Source organism: Phyllopteryx taeniolatus, chromosome 2 (genome assembly GCF_024500385.1).
Source record: "Phyllopteryx taeniolatus isolate TA_2022b chromosome 2, UOR_Ptae_1.2, whole genome shotgun sequence".
NCBI lineage: Eukaryota > Metazoa > Chordata > Actinopteri > Syngnathiformes > Syngnathidae > Phyllopteryx > Phyllopteryx taeniolatus.
The window spans coordinates 40,896,667-40,914,194 of NC_084503.1; the positions used below are offsets into that span (position 1 = coordinate 40,896,667).

A 17,528-nucleotide genomic window follows, 5' to 3' on the forward strand; every position below is an offset into this window, starting at 1 on the left:
GGTGTGTGTGAAACAGGGGGAAGACAAAAACCGGAACACACACCCATGACATGATCTGAAGGATGGTGGAGGAGCTTTGATTTCAGGTAAATTTGAGGCATTAGCCATGTTGCAACTAGTCCTGCCACTGGGCATAGGTGACATAGGTGGTCGCCTAGGGCGCCATCTGCTGGAGGGGCGCACTGCCAGCGCACTCCTCGGAAAAAATATTTAATAAAATCATAAAATAATTTGTGACGCCCACTGGCGCCTCCTTTGCGTTTCTGTCTTGAAAATAAAATTATAAAATAAACTAAAGTAACTATGTTTGTGGCTTGGCAAGTCACGTCAAATGACGTGGGGGCGCATCTCAAGTCAGCCAACGAGCGATCATGAAAAGGACAGCTAAGCCCTCAGACGCACAGTTCCGCAAAAGAAGAAAAACGGAGGAAGAAAAGAAGTCAAAATATAAAGGTAACGTTATGTCAACATATTTTTAAATATCGTTATGTGCAAAGAACATGTTTGAGCTAGCTCGCTTGAAATAAAGTAAGCATTAGCTTAACACGCTGATGTCGGGTGACCAGTTGTCCTAGCCGGACATGTTCTCTTTTTTGAGACCTAAAAATGTGTCCGGCCGAAATTTAAAACTGGTCAGGGATTCTCAAAGCCCCCTAAAAAAAAAATACTTGGGTATGTGTAACGATTACTCTTTTCATTAGTAATGCGTAATCGCAGCTAGACAATAATAATCTTATGTAGAAGAAGAAAACACTGATGTGTTGTATGTAGTATATGTAGGGCCTGTAGTGGATGTATGTCCTCCTACAGCTTTTTTCTTTGTACAGAAATAAGTAAATCTACTCAATATCTTTCTAAAAATGATACCTTACGTCTTAAACAGCTGCTGGAGAGGGGCCTCCACGCGCTGAGCAACCCACACCACTCTGTGAAGCATGTAAGTTTAGGATATTCTTTGTTGTCCAAACTTTGTTCAAATACACTGCAATGTTTTTGTTGTTATCATCTTTGTTATTAATATTATACTGTTATCATGGTTACTGAATGTTACAGTATAAACTAGTTAGTAATTATACTAAATGTTGATCTGAATCAAATAAAATAAGGTTTATTTGTACTGTCTGCCTACTGTATAGGAGTTAACACAGTGATGTTATAGTGTGGATGTACTGTATGTTTGAATACAGCTGCAAGTCAGAGTGAGCCTCAGGCATCTTGGAGCAGCACCACCTCCACCACATCAAACACACCACCTGCCCCATGTGAAACTCAGGCTGAAGCAGGTGAGTTCTGTAATTGTGCGCGACAGCTGCAGTAACATTACATATGTCAAGAGGACCACATTGAGACACAGTTTGGTGTCATCCTATCAGTAATTAAAACATTTTCTGTCACAATGTTGACATCACATGTGAATGTGTACAAACCATCATGCCCTTTACTTCTGGAATTTCTTTTTTTTTTTTTTGTCAATTTACCAACATTATCTGTTATCAAATATTTCCTACATTCTTGTATCATATGGTGACAGTTGCACAATCAAATATATTTGATGATAAATACAGTATACAAGGGACTATAGCAAACTGAAATACTATTCAGATTAGACTGATTAATCAAGTTGTCTACATGGCACATTAAAGGTAGAGTAATTATCTCCCCATCAAAATGATATCTAATAATAAAATAATAAAACTGGATTCTTAATCTCTTCCTCATGTAACAGAACAATATTACTGTTCTTTTTCTTCAGTCTTTACACTGGCTTCCAGTCCGCTTTAGAATAGATTTTAAAGTTCTGCTACTGATCTATAAATCACTAAACGGTTTAGGTCCTGAATACATGAATGAAATGCTAATTGATATAAACCCAGTAGGGCTCTGAGATCGACAGGCTCAGGTCAAATAGTAGTCCAAGGCAAACATGGTGAAGCAGTATTTAGCTATTATGCTGCACACACACACACAGCGGCACGGTGGGCGACTGGTTAGAGCGTCAGCCTCACAGTTCTGAGGACCCGGGTTCAATCCCCGGCCCCACCTGTGTGGAGTTTGGGTGGAGTCAGGGTGTACCCCGCCTCCTGCCCGATGACAGCAGGGATAGCACGCCCGTGACCCTAGTGAGGAGAAGCGGCTCAGAAAATGGATGGATGGATGGATGCTGCACACACATGGAATAAGTTGCCAACAGAAGTGACGTCAGTGTGCATGTTTTTAAGTCCAGGTTAAAAACTCTTCTTTTTTCCCATGCTTTTTATAGCATTTCCACTTTTAAATGATATTTCAGCACTGTACGCTGTTTTAATTGTATTATAATTTTAAAAATATTTTGTTTTAAATGTTTATAAGCTGTTAAATGTTTATAAGCTGTTAAATGTTTATAAGCTGTTTTTTCTTTGTTTTAAAATGCTTTTAATCATGTAAAGCATATTGAGTTACCTTGTGTATGAAATGCGCTATATAAATAAATTTGCTTTGCTTTGCTTCTTATCCATATTTTTCACTTCAGATGTGTCTACTGCCTGATGTATTAGTCATCAGAGGGCCGTACCAGGTATCATCAGACTTTCAGTTTCCCAAAACAGAAGTTGCCATCACCACCATTTTTACAGACATTTCGTGAATGCAAAAAAGGTTCGTCTATTCAAAGAAAAACAACCGCATATACTGCCTCTGTTGCAAGCTCTTCTCCCAAAAAACATTCAAACTAACCACCAAATGGAACCAGAGACCAAACCATTATTTTTTTGCAAATCCAAGCTGCTTATCTCCTATTTCTATTAACTTGGAAATTGCACCATGGTTTTAAAGTTTAACTTGTTCAAAACTGTGTGGCCAAATTTCAGCCCTCTAAACTTTTACTTTTCACAGTTTATTCTTTGTTGGAATGCATCAAAGTCTAAAAAATGTCCAAAAGAAAATGGACAAGAGATGGATAAGGCTGGACTACAATTAATTCATGTAAAACCCTAAATGCATTTGAAACAGTGGTGTCTGTATGGAGATGTGGTGTGTGCTGTTTCTACCCCTAGATGTCAATAAAGACTAAGGCATGGAGTTCTTTTAATATAGAAACTAGATTCAAATGTGAAGAAATTCCCAATTAATATTACAACGTATTACAAATCCATCCATCCATTTTCTGAGCCGCTTCTTCTCACTAGCGTCGGGGGCGTGCTGGAGTCTATCCCAGCTAACATCGGGCAGGAGGCGGGGTACACCCTGAACTGGTTGCCAGCCAATCGCAGGGCACATACAAACAAACAACCATTCGCACTCACATTCACACCTATGGGCAATTTAGAGTCGTCAATTAACCTCACATGCATGTTTTTTGGGATGTGGGAGGAAACCGGAGTGCCCAGAGAAAACCCACGCAGGCACGGGGAGAACATGCAAACTCCACACAGGCAGGCCGTATTACAAAAGATAATGCTAAATACTCCCTCCTCTGGCTGATAGGTATACTGTGACCTCATCGAACTTTGGAAACATGTAAAAATGACCAAAACTGTCCAGAACACAGGGAAGAAGAAAACAAGGGGGGAACGGGAGAAAGAGAGGTCAAGTTGTTGCTACTTTTGGTTTGTCCCTTTGGGTGTTGCAACAGCAAGTTACACACATGATTTGTTTGGCAGTGGCGATCTAAAATGAAGAAAATGTTTAATTTTATATTTTTTATTTTGTGGCATGTTATCATATAAATTAAAGGCAATGTTAAAAACTATTGATATTTGACTTTTTTGTAAGCGTATGCAAATCATTGATGGAGGGGGGCGGCATATAAAATCTCGCCTAGGGCGCCACATTGACTAGGGCCGGCCCAGCTGTAACGATAATTACTATATCCACTTATCGTTCGATGAATAAAATGGCCCCAATAGTTTTATATATACATTTTATTTTATTTATATATATATATATAGATAACGAGAGAAAGAAAGAAAGAGAGAGATTCTTTATAGGTTAAGACACTGCTCAAAATGTAATTATTTTATGATTAAGTATTGACACTCCGTAGTAATACTTAAACCTAGTAATAAATATTTACGAACATAAGTGGGGTGTACTCACTTTTGTGAGATACTGATACTGTATCATGTTTCAGTCAGATTAATTCTCAATGAAACATAAACATCTTTTACATAAAAAGCAACAGGATTCCCTCATACAAAAAGATGTCCAGTGAGGTAATGTTTTTAAAAAAATAACACTCTGGAGCTGTCTTTATTAAAAAATATATAATGTCCCGCTAATGTGCCAAGTCTTCATTGCTCCACCCTCCTAGCTGTACATCTGATGCAAACAAAACATGTAGGGGCTTGTTGCAACATGCAGATGTTTCCATCAGATAACAGAAGGACTGCTCGTCTGCTGAAAATAAAAGCTAACCAATATATTCATTCATTCATTTTTGAGCTTCTCACCTTGGCTTTGACGTTCAGCAGGAAGTACGACCATGCATTTACCCTGTGAATATAAAGTTACTTGCCTGCTATTCAGTGAGTGCAAAATGCTGAGAGTCACGGCAGGACGTGTGATGTCTGCGTTTCTTAAATGCAGGTTGTTCAAGGTAGAGACGTGTTGAAACACATCTTTAAAAACACAAGAGCTGTAATGCTTGGCGTCATGTATACAGTGGCGTGAATATGTCCTCTACTGTTTGAGCTCTGAACTTACATGTATTAGTTACATTTTAGCAATGTACTTATTCAAATTGTCCATTCATTAACGAGGCGAACGTTTTGTAAATTTCTACACAAATTGTTGTAATGTACAATTTAAAACTTTGAACGCCACAGAAAGCAGCAAACACATTTTTGTCCAAGTTATTGTCACTCACCCAGTCGACAAAATCAGAAACGTCAGCGACTACATGAATAAAAATGTGAACTTCAGAGGAGATCAGGCTGATTTAACAATAAGGTCTTGATAGTTTTGTCCTGCTTGTTTATTGGTCATTACAACATTTCAGATATTAGGCGGAAGGTGGATGCAAAATAATTAAATTGGAATGTAAAAGGCAAACCTGTTTGCCTAATTTGTGGCAAGGTGTGACAGCGATAAAATAGATATAGATAGTGTAATTATGGTAAAGTAATATTCGTACAATTAGTGTAAAGTGAAATCTATAATCTTATTGACAGTGTCACAGTATACAACGATACATAGATGAATTTTAATACACACAATATGTACAATGTATATAAACTGTTGATATTAATAATGTATGCATAATAGTTCAATTGCACGGAAAGATAATAGAGATGATAACCCTTGATGAGGCAAAACAAGACCATTTGGTTTTGTCAAATCTGAGCACATATTAAATACTGATTCCTTTTGATGTGCTCAATGTAAAGAGAAAACAAAGGTCATAAGAGCATTTTCATATACTGTAAAATAGTAGTGCAAATCATATTGTGACAGATCAGCAGGCCTTCCCTGCTTTGTGTAAGTCTTTCCAAACCCACGTGAGATTGGTATCTCCATCTAAGGTGGTGACAACAAGTTTGGAATAAGCACAACGATTGTATGGCACAGGGAAGACATGGAAGTAATCCCAATTTGGAGGGTCTGTGGGAGGGATGCCCAGGTATTCCATGCACAAGCCCAAGTACACATCTTCAATGTAAATGGCTTTGACATGTCTGGTAGCTTCCACAAGCCTTTTAGGCAGGTCCATAGACAGAACATAACCCAGACCCAGAGCATAACGTGGATACAGAGGTTTCGGGTAAATATTCACTGGGAGATACCACTTGGAGGTGGGATCTCTCAGGACTGCTGCTTCTCTGGCCACAAGTCCAGTCATGTAGTTTGTTTTTGGAGCAGTTGACAACATGGTAATGAGATTTCTGACACTGAGGTACGTGTCTGAATCGATCTTCATGGCATAAGTGGCAGTGGAGCAGTAGGAGTTGAGCCACTCTAGTATCACCATGGTTTTGATGGTCAGGTTATTGTAACAGTCCAGAAAATTGCTCTGGATCAAGTCTTCATGCTCTTTGCTCTCTTGCTGCAAATGTTCTTCAAGCTCCTCTACAGGTTCCCCAGTGTGCAGCCCCATCAGAAAGAAGACATTGACCACCTTCCCCAACACCACACTTTCCCCTCCCCATGTGTTGCGGATAATGTCACGATGACGCCTGTTGTGGGGCGCCACAGGAACCATCAGAGCCACAAAAGGTTTCTGCTCTTCACATTTTGTGGGCTCATTTATAATAAAGTGATACTCAGAGGGGTACGCCACAATATATGGGCTCAGGCATGCAGGGGTCGGCTGATTTTCTGCAACCTGCTGAGTTTCAAGCTGACTTGGTTCACTCGTTTGTCCAGTTTTCATGTCCTGGGCAGAAGGGTTCCAATTAACTCCTATGAGAGAAATCTTTTCACGGATTCCACTTTTCAGCCCACTCCACCACTTTGTTGCATTATATTGCATCCAGGTTTTATGTCTCCAATCAATTGCACTGTCCTCCATGTTTATTCTGTAATAAAACAAAACTGCTGCCAGTGGCAATATGAAGAAAAGACAGTAAGGCCGTGTAGCACTGCATCTTCTGTTTTGCCTGCCATTCAACATTTTGTGGCTGAGAGATGAGAGAGAGACATGTTGAAACTGAATTAGACATGGATATTATAAACCACAGGTGTCTTACTCATATCAGTCATATCACTCATACTCAAATATTCCCCCCATCATTATTTGTGTCCCACTATAGAAAATACTTCATGTTTCTTGCTAAATGGATTTCTTCTTTTCATTTTGGCAGAAAATAAAAAAATGTCTTTCTTCACTTATTACAGATAGTACAAACACGTTTTCCTCCAAATCCTGCCTGAACATAAATTAAAGGGAGAGTTTGCAGTTAATGATGAGGCAAAATTCAAATCTTGTTCACAGTTGGAAAACTGCAAACTCTCCCTTTAAACAGTAGTTTTGTGTTAAAATATTTGATTGTCACTATTTTCTTGACTTGTGATAAGAAATTTACATCCAAATACAGGGGCAATTGTGTATACAGTATGTAATAATCATACATTTATTTGATTTTCACACTCACAACTGCTCGTGATGAAAATGAGTGACAACCCTGCTATAAACAGAGGTGGGTAGGAACGCGGTACATTTACTCAAGTAACACTTGGGACAAATTGTACTTGTCAGAGTAGTTTTAATGCATCATGCTTTTTTACTTTTACTTGAGTATTTATTTTAAGAAGAAACGGTACTTTTACTCCATTACAATGATCTACATGCCACTCGTTACTTTATTTTTTTTGTAATCAATTATTGCATACACAATCCATTTTTAGACTTTGGTTTTCGACTTCCGCATCCGGGACCATTGCGCCAATCCAACGTAAGTGATTTTTGACTCCAGTTCACCAATCTATAGTCGCAAAGCAGTCACATGACAACACGCAAAGTCTTCTATTGGCCCAAGTAAAGTGACTCATATTGAAAAAAAAATCAGCCATACACGGCTATACAAAAAGCAAACGCATTAACATACAGCATAGTCTTGTGACTGCTCAAACTTGGATATTTCAGCCCACTCGGTAAGTTACAGATGTTTTTGCTGTTGTTTTGGATCTGCATATGGCACCATTAGCCATATTTTATTGTCAGAAGTAACTGTAAAACATGCATCTTTACGCATCTTTTGGGGTACGTCCTACAATGTCTCTCTCTGTCACTCTCTCTATTTTTCTCTCTCTCTCTCGGGGACTTCCTTTTTTGCACACGCGGGCACCCACCTTTATTAAACCAGTTAAAAGACCAGATGAGACAGAACATCTCCTTTGTAATGTTTAACTAGCCAAGAAGGCAGCATGTTAAGTCAAGTCCAAGTGAGTCACATATAAAATTATTTCAGTTGTTTATTTTCACATCCCCTCACACAAAGACGAAAAAAGAAAAAAAAGAAAATTTGGAAATTATCTGTTTTGGTCTAAATTATATTACATCATAAAAACCTGGCATTTGAACAGGGGTGTGTAGACAATTTATATCCACTGCAGCCTTGTTCCTGTTTTTGTTATCTGCCTGTCTGGTGAGCCTACAGTATTGTGCAGTTTAACAAGTGGAAACAATATAGTATAAGACCATTTCTTGGTGCTGAATTTTCCTTAATTTTTTATTTTATAAAGATTCATCCATCCATCTTCTGTACCGCTTTATCTTCACAAGGGTCGCGGGCGTGCTGGAGCCTATCCCAGCTAACTTCGGGCGAGAGGCGGGGTACACCCTGAACTGGTCGCCAGCCAATTGCAGGGCACATATAAACAAACAATCAGTCGCACTCACATTCACACCTACGGGCAATTTAGAGTTGTCAATTAACCTACCATGCATGTTTTTGGAATGCGGGAGGAAAAGCGGAGTGCCCGGAGAAAACCCACGCAGGCACGGGGAGAAAATGCAAACTCCACACAGGCGAGGCCGGGATTCGAACTCCGATGCTCAGAACTGTGAGGCAGTGGTCCACCGTGCCGCAAAGATTTTATTATTTATTTTATAAAGATTTTATTTATTATATTTTAGATTAAATGATATTGTTCAGGGCGGCACGGTGAACGACTGGTTAGAGCGTCTGCCTCACAGTTCTGAGGACCGGGGTTTAATCCCCGGCCCCACCGGTGTGGAGTTTGCATGTTTTCCCTGTGCCTGCGTGGGTTTTCGCCGGGCACTCCGGTTTCCTCCCGCATCCCAAAAACATGCATGAATTGGAGTCTCTAAAATTGCCTGTAGGTGTGACTGTGAGTGCGAACGGTTGTTTGTTTGTATGTGCCCTGCGATTGGCTGGCAACCAGTTGAGGGTGTACCCCGCCTCCTGCCCGATGATAGCTGGGATAGGCTCCAGCACTCCCGCGACCCTAGTGAGGCGAAGCGGCTCAGAAAATGAATGGATGGATGGATATTGTTCAGCAATATCTGAATATGCACATTCATATTTTATTTTTTTAATTTTTTAATCAGAAGATACTCACCAATTACTCAGTACTTGGTTAGTTTTTTCTTTGAGTACTTTCTTACTCTTACTGAAGTATTTATTTGAAGGACTACGTTTTACTTGTACTTGAGTCATATTATTCTTAAGTAACAGTACTCTTACTTGAGTACAGTATTTGGCTACTCTAACCACATCCGACTAGAAACATCTGGCTATTGTTTTGTGTTGGATATGGTAATGGCTATAAAATGTGTCATGAGCACAGCTCTGTAACACAAGGTCAGTGTTGCATTTAGATTACAAGTTCTTTTTTTTTTGTCTTACTTACTTACTGCATCAAAATTGTCATCTTCTACGTCCTGTCCTTTTTAATTCATTGTCAAGGATCATGAATACACAAAACAACAATGGATAATAGGCACACAATAGGCATATTGCACTAATAACATGTACACACCTGTTTTCACATGTGGCAAAGTCACTTTCTGGCCTTTTTTATGCTCTCCTCACAATGAAAGTGGGTCTATCCTTTCCCAAAGCAGCGAAAAACATCAAGCTCTTCAAAAATGAAAAAGAAAAGAAAAAATAGGATGGTCAAATGCGTGGACTGGTCTTTCAGCTGACAGTGACGCTGCTGACAGTCAATCGGATCGACCAAGAATCCAAAGCTGTGCTTGTTGCTTCAATGTCTGTGTGACTCTAGTGCCGGTAACCTGGCAGTGGAGCCACACCTTTGTTTCCTCACCTTTTCCTGCCGCTGGTCTTTGCATCGTTTTTCCTCAGCAGACAAAAAATAGTTTGAAGTCCACTTTCCTCAGTCAAACTGTTACGTTGTGATCACATGTACAACAATTGCTATCACAGGTTAAAAGATAGGGTATTACAAACTGAAACTCTTTTGTATCGCACGCATTACATGAAACACGTGTACATTTCAGAAAGCAAATTAACAAAAACTTGACTTTTTATTTTTACATGAAAGATAAAGGAAGCAAGACACATTTCATGCCTGGAAGGGAACGTGCACAATCTCCCTCTTAACGTACACAATCCCGGATTGACAAAAAGTCATGATGACTTGCAATGTTCCCTCTCATTTTTTTATGTGTCTGAGCAAACACACTAAACCCCTGAGCGGTCCCTTAGACCACTGTGAGCAACATCAGACCTGTGCACTGTGGTCAGGTCAGTGTCACATCCATTGAGGTTACATTGCTTATTAAAAGAATCAGATAACAGCATTTACATTCCCATCAGAACACTTTTATTGAAGTGTTTTTGCAAACTTACAATGAAATGAAATGAGGGTGTGCCAAGGTGCATTTTTAACATTACACACCGTCTCATCCTGCACTATTTGATTGATTGAATTCAAAAATTCAAAGGCATCATTTTTTGCTATGCCAGATTTCTGGTATACTCCGGTACTTTGCCATGTGTTTGTGAATTTGTTGAACCGACGGCAGAGATGCATTCATGTTGATGGCTTGCAGAATATTGTCGATGAGAATTTTAACTTGCTCTGGGTTCGATTTGTTTACCAGTGTCAGCTCATCCCTCTTCTCTGTCTTTGGCGCTCTCCCCCAAACAAGGTACCGATCCCCATTCCAATCTTACATCTGCGTACAATTCCAACTGCTTTCAAATGACTTTTGTTAATTGATGACTCTAAATTGCCCGTAGGTGTGACTGTGAGAGCGAATGGTTGTTTGTTTATGTGTGCCCTGTGATTGGCTGGCAACCAGTTCAGGGTGCACCCCCCCTCCTGCCTGATGATAGCTGGGATAGGCTCCAACACGCCTGCGACACTCGTGAGGAGAAGCGGCTCAGAAAATGGATGGATAATAATAATAATAATAATAATGAAGTAACAATACTATGGTAAAAATAGAAGTATTGATTGAGCTCTGCCCTGTACTAATAATTCTGTGCTAATAGTTATATACTGTACAAACCTATATAATCCTAACCCCCGTAAACCAATTGCATATAATACCCGTTTTAATAACATGGGACAACAACAAAAATTCTCTCCACACAAAATAGCTTCCCTCTTCTATTAACTCAGTTATTCCCAATTGGGTACCATGTCACACAGTGTGACAGAAAAAACAAGTGATCAAATTTCACAAAATCTGTCCCAAAATTATTATTTATGATATCACAATATATATATTTGTTCATCTATCATTCCAGCAACATATAGTAACAGGAAGGACAAATAATGACACATAATATTTTGGCAGAAGGTACAATAAACCTGTGTGTATCTGTTGCCAATAAGTTATTGGTCACTGCGATCAGCTTTGGTTTCAATTAATTGAATTGAGATGAGATAATCATTTTTTCGGTATTCATACTTTTTGTGACATTTTCATTTGGTGGTGTGCTGTGAGATTTTTGTCATGTAAAACGGCTGCCTCGACTCAATAAAGGTTGGGAAATACTAATTTACTTACAGTTTTGCTCATCGGTTAACATACCCTAGCAAAATTTGTGAAATATTGGGAGGTCATGTGGAAAACTTCTTTTATTCAAGGATAGTGGTGAGGCCATTTTGGTATCACAAAATTATGGTTGCCTTTTTTTTTTTAAAATCACAATGATCACCAAAATCACCCAAATGGCCCCAGTCAAACGTTTAAAGTCCCTTAAATGTATGTTATGGCATGGTAGCATTTATTGTCAGTTCTCAATATGGCCTGATAATATATACATAATATATATGTTGACACACACACACACGTTTAAATCGCTATTAAGTGTAAATTTCCATAGATCTAACTCAGGGGTGTCAAACTCAAATTCACAGTGGGCCAAAATAAAAAATTGGGACAACGTTGCGGGCAAACTCAATATTTAATGAAAAATCACTGCGATGTGCATGTTTCCCTTCTCTCCAGAAATGTAGCGTTAAAGTTTATCATATGACAGTAAACTTACATTTTGCTTAAACACTGAATCTGGAATAAACAAACTTTGATATTATATACACGAGAAATCAAATTTCCGACGAAAGACATCAGTGGTATTTGTTTGTTGTTTTTGTATTTAAAAAGATAACATGAATTCTTCTGTCTCTCCATCTTGTATTTATCTATCTCCAACTACCTTGCTTTTTGATGTGAATCTTTTTTCAAAGGCCAACAACAAAATAACCCCCAAAAATGAGAATGTCCTTCAATAAAAATCCAGACTTCAAACGATTAACAGTCCCTGCCTAGGAGTTGATAACGGGCATTAAAAAAAACATTAATTCAATTATGTTATATTCTTTGTTACAGCCACGTTGTTCTGCACACAACAAATAGGTCTGTCTTTTACTTTAGTGAACAGATAATCTGCCTACCACCTGCCTCGGAAGTCAAACGTTTTCCATCTTTCGTTTGGCCATCTTTGGGAAGGGGAAGTGTAAATTTGCCCGAGGAGACTGGTAGCATAGTTGCCAACAACTGCAACAGAAAGGGAAGGGGCGCTCGCCGGTCTGGACTGATGGGCCAACACACTAGCAAAGCATTCTGGGATTTGTAATATTAGTGGCGCATGTGCTATCAAGTGGCGGCCCAGCTCTAATACACCTTTGATATGGTCTTGCGGGCCAAATATAATTACATCGTGGGCCAAATTTGGACCCCGGGCCTGAGTTTGACATATATGCTCTAACTTGTTTGATTGTAATTAGTGTCTGTCTATACATAGTAGATGAGTTTCTAAACTTCAGGGCCGCACTGACTGCTGGCTCCTGAGCCATGCATGAGAAAGCAAAATAACTGTCAACAGCCTGTGAGAAAAGGGAGTTGAACTTTATGAATCAGGAAAATGAACTAAAAAGATACAATATATAAAGATGCAATTGAAATTGCCAATCAGTAGTGTTCAAACTCTGATAAAGATGTGGAAAATTAGTGGTTCTCGGCAGGCTCAGTACAGTTCGGTTTATGCCATGAATGCCATCATCATCAACAACAACAATTCGGAATGACGCACTCATTATCACTTCCTATACTTGATACATTCCCGTCCGGTTTGTATCAATTGTGAATTTGTTTCCATCCATCCATTTTCTGAGCCGCTTCTCCTCACTAGGGTCGCGGGGGTGCTGGAGCCTATCCCAGCTGTCATCGGGCAGGAGGCGGGGTACACCCTGAACTGGTTGCCAGCCAATCGCAGGGCACATAGGAACAAACAACCATTCGCACTCACAGTCATGCCTACGGGCAATTTAGAGTCTCCAATTCATGCATGTTTTTGGGATGTGGGAGGAAACCGGAGTGCCCGGAGAAAACCCACGCAGGCACGGGGAGAACATGCAAACTCCACACAGGCGGGGACGGGGATTGAACCCCGCACCTCAGAACTGTGAGGCTGACGCTCTAACCAGTCGGCCACCGTGCCGCCTGAATTTGTTTCGACATTTTTTAATTTGTGTTGTGGAATGTGAGGTTGTTTCTTTTCTAAAATGTAAATTTGTCTCATGTCTCGTAAATTTGTTTTCTCGAATGTGTATATACTGTATGTTTCATACAATCTAGAAGTGTTTCACCCTTTTTGCAGGTTCGCGAGCAGATAGCTCACTTATGAAGTTGTGCAACTTCCAATGACGAACTTCCTTTTACCTCCATGTCAATAAATCCACATGACGGCTCAACATAAAGTTAGTTTGAACAAGTTGACCTGTAATAACAACGAGCGATTGATTAACCATTTGACAAAGTGCAAATATCCTACCTGAAAGCTGACATACAACGCCAAACCCACCTAAACAACTTGTAGGAGTTAACATGTTATTATGTTTTTGTGCATAAGTGACTAAGACTCAATGGGCCACATTTACGAATACATGCGTAGAAATGTTTTCACGTATATGCGCAAAATCACCGTCAGATTCATGACACGTGCATACCGGCCAGTTTTCTTCGCACCACTGTAATAACTTTCAAGGGCTGCCTTCGATACAGTAGATCAGGGGTGTCAAATGTACGGCCCACGGGCTAGAACCCGCCCGTCAGGGGGTCCAATCCAGCCCACGGCCATTGTTTTGACCATAAAGCAAGTTTTAGTTCAGCCCACGGGCTAGAACCCGCCCGTCAGGGGGTCCAATCCAGCCCACGGCCATTGTTTTGACCATAAAGCAAGTTTTAGTTCATTTATACATAAAGACCCTTATTTTGAAACTGGTGCTTTTATTTTGACACAAACACCAGAAGTGCAGTGAGTTGCATGATGTGACATGCACAAAGCTGAGAGAGAGAAGAATGATCAGTGCGGTGGAGCATGCCTCCAATCCATATGCAGTAAGAGAGTGAGACTATATGTGAAGCAAAGTGTCAAGTATGTTTTTTTCGTGGTGTTGGAGACAAGGCCAAAGTGGAGGACCCAAGGGTACGAAAGCAGGGAGGCAAGGTAGGAGTGCAGGAACCCCTGAAAAAGGTATTTGAATTGAAAAAACAATGGAGGCAAACAAGGATCATGGAGCAAACGCTAAATTAACAGTCGAAAAATCTTAATTCAAAGTAACAAAGAAACATGGAAACCAAAATACTAACCACTAAAAAACATGACGGGATAAGGAAACATGAGGTATGGCATCTGACATTTGACAAACAACAATGCAGCAACACAAATGGAAAGAAAGCAGGACACTAAATACAAAAAAAGTTGTTGCGACCACGAGGGACACTTGGACAAGACACGAGTGACAGGAGGGAGCTGATTGGTTGACACAAGGTAGAGGGCTGATGAGAACATAACCAAATGAGTAGGCAAGACATGAACATCCAGGAAAACTTGACAAAAGCATGAAACAAACTAAATCTAATCAGAACCGCAGACCATGACACAATGCCAATCTATGTATGTATCATATCAAGAATTGTTTGTCAAGTAATTTCATGTGCAAATGTGCACACCTGCAGTTAAAAACGAGTTTGTTAAGTGCACTGGGACATGGGTTTATCAAAGCCCAAACAAAAATGGTTGGATTCCTTCAGACAAAGCAATCATGCGACTGCCTCGCTGTGGTGACAGGAAAGAGCTGGCGTCACTTCTTTAGTGAGACGTAGGCTACAACCTAATTTGATGGTTGCTAATAGTTGGAGAGGGGTTGCAAATTGTTTATGCTGACTAATGCTAACCTCATATAAATTCGTTGTTTGTGTTTTCAACCTTTTATGGCAAGCTACTGGGTGACTATTAAATAAGCAGCTAAAGTTTTGATTTTGCACTTACTGTGGATATGTATGTCTTTAACAGACAGCTAATACATGAACTTTGTCTTCATTTTTGTCAATCTGCCTGTATACATTTACAAAGTAAGGGATAACTGCTCATGCTCATGTTCATGCTGAAATGTTCCCACCTTAGCTTGTAAGGTGTGATGAGTCAGTTGAGCTGTTCAAGATTTCCAGATGGATGTGAAAATGTATGTAAATTTAAAATGATTTCTAAAAAAGTTGTTTTATAAAAGGTACATATACAGTTCATAGATCTATTGTGATCTGGAAGTTGCATGTGTAAATGACAACCGATTCATAATATTGTTGACATTGCACAAATGTATGACATTTGCACTTGCTCGTATGATTTAAAACAAGATTTGCAACAATAATCAATAAATGTGAATATTTTCCCAAATTTAGTTGTAAATATGAGCACCGAAAAAATAGTGGAAGTGGTCGACTGGTTAACACATCTGCCTCACAGTTCTGGGAGCTGGGGTTCAAATCCCGGCCTCGCTTGTGTGGAGTTCGCATGTTGTCCACGTGCCTGCGTGGGTTTTCTACGGGCACTCCGGTTTCCTCCCACATCCCAAAAACATGCATGCTAGATTAATTGAAGTCTCTAAATTGCCCGTAGGTGTGACTGTGAGTGCGAACGGTTGTTTGTTTGTATGTGCCCTGCGATTGGCTGGCAACCAGTTGAGGGTGTACCCCGCCTCCTCCCCGATGATAGCTGGGATAGGCTCCAGCACTCCCGCGACCCTAGTGAGGCGAAGCGGCTCAGAAAATGGATGGATGGATGGATATTGTTCAGCAATATCTGAATATGCACATTCATATTTTATTTTTTTAATTTTTTAATCAGAAGATACTCACCAATTACTCAGTACTTGGTTAGTTTTTTCTTTGAGTACTTTCTTACTCTTACTGAAGTATTTATTTGAAGGACTACGTTTTACTTGTACTTGAGTCATATTATTCTTAAGTAACAGTACTCTTACTTGAGTACAGTATTTGGCTACTCTCACCACATCCGACTAGAAACATCTGGCTATTGTTTTGTGTTGGATATGGTAATGGCTATAAAATGTGTCATGAGCACAGCTCTGTAACACAAGGTCAGTGTTGCATTTAGATTACAAGTTCTTTTTTTTTTGTCTTACTTACTTACTGCATCAAAATTGTCATCTTCTACGTCCTGTCCTTTTTAATTCATTGTCAAGGATCATGAATACACAAAACAACAATGGATAATAGGCACACAATAGGCATATTGCACTAATAACATGTACACACCTGTTTTCACATGTGGCAAAGTCACTTTCTGGCCTTTTTATGCTCTCCTCACAATGAAAGTGGGTCTATCCTTTCCCAAAGCAGCGAAAAACATCAAGCTCTTCAAAAAGAAAAAGAAAAGAAAAAATAGGATGGTCAAATGCGTGGACTGGTCTTTCAGCTGACAGTGACGCTGCTGACAGTCAATCGGATCGACCAAGAATCCAAAGCTGTGCTTGTTGCTTCAATGTCTGTGTGACTCTAGTGGCGGTAACCTGGCAGTGGAGCCACACCTTTGTTTCCTCACCTTTTCCTGCCGCTGGTCTTTGCATTGTTTTTCCTCAGCAGACAAAAAATAGTTTGAAGTCCACTTTCCTCAGTCAAACTGTTACGTTGTGATCACATGTACAACAATTGCTATCACAGGTTAAAAGATAGGGTATTACAAACTGAAACTCGTTTGTATCGCACGCATTACATGAAACACGTGTACATTTCAGAAAGCAAATTAACAAAAAACTTGACTTTTTATTTTTACATGAAATATAAAGGAAGCAAGACACATTTCATGCCTGGAAGGGAACGTGCACAATCTCCCTCTTAACGTACACAATCCCGGATTGACAAAAAGTCATGATGACTTGCAATGTTCCCTCTCATTTTTTTATGTGTCTGAGCAAACACACTAAACCCCTGAGCGGTCCCTTAGACCACTGTGAGCAACATCAGACCTGTGCACTGTGGTCAGGTCAGTGTCACATCCATTGAGGTTACATTGCTTATTAAAAGAATCAGATAACAGCATTTACATTCCCATCAGAACACTTTTATTGAAGTGTTTTTGCAAACTTACAATGAAATGAAATGAGGGTGTGCCAAGGTGCATTTTTAACATTACACACCGTCTCATCCTGCACTATTTGATTGATTGAATTCAAAAATTCAAAGGCATCCTTTTTTGCTATGCCAGATTTCTGGTATACTCCGGTACTTTGCCATGTGTTTGCGAATTTGTTGAACCGACAGCAGAGATGCATTCATGTTGATGGCTTGCAGAATATTGTCGATGAGAATT

General features: G+C 39.7%; 1 protein-coding gene and 1 long non-coding RNA gene across 4 annotated transcripts; one reads left to right on the forward strand and one right to left on the reverse strand.

Annotated features, from left to right (window-relative positions):
• Positions 1 to 353: 353 nt before the first annotated feature.
• On the forward strand, positions 354 to 2,230 carry LOC133466287 (uncharacterized). Its single transcript, XR_009784911.1, has 3 exons — positions 354 to 453; positions 884 to 937; positions 1,188 to 2,230. It is a non-coding gene; the product is annotated as an uncharacterized LOC133466287 (long non-coding RNA).
• A 2,015-nt stretch (positions 2,231 to 4,245) lies between these two features.
• Positions 4,246 to 17,489, reverse strand: LOC133474487 (beta-1,3-galactosyltransferase 1-like). 3 transcript variants are annotated; one of them, XM_061766281.1, is made up of 3 exons: positions 16,475 to 17,489; positions 9,418 to 9,518; positions 4,247 to 6,593 (listed from the first exon to the last, which is right to left on the reverse strand). In XM_061766281.1, exon 3 carries the CDS (start codon positions 6,584 to 6,586, stop codon positions 5,432 to 5,434), a length of 1,155 nt encoding a protein of 384 aa, XP_061622265.1. In that variant the 5' UTR covers positions 6,587 to 6,593; positions 9,418 to 9,518; positions 16,475 to 17,489; the 3' UTR covers positions 4,247 to 5,431. The 3 variants fall into 3 exon arrangements, with proteins under 3 accessions (XP_061622266.1, XP_061622265.1, XP_061622263.1); XM_061766279.1 differs by having other exon boundaries at positions 9,418 to 14,381; XM_061766282.1 differs by lacking the exon at positions 9,418 to 9,518 and having other exon boundaries at positions 4,246 to 6,593.
• Between the last annotated feature and the right edge of the window lie 39 nt (positions 17,490 to 17,528).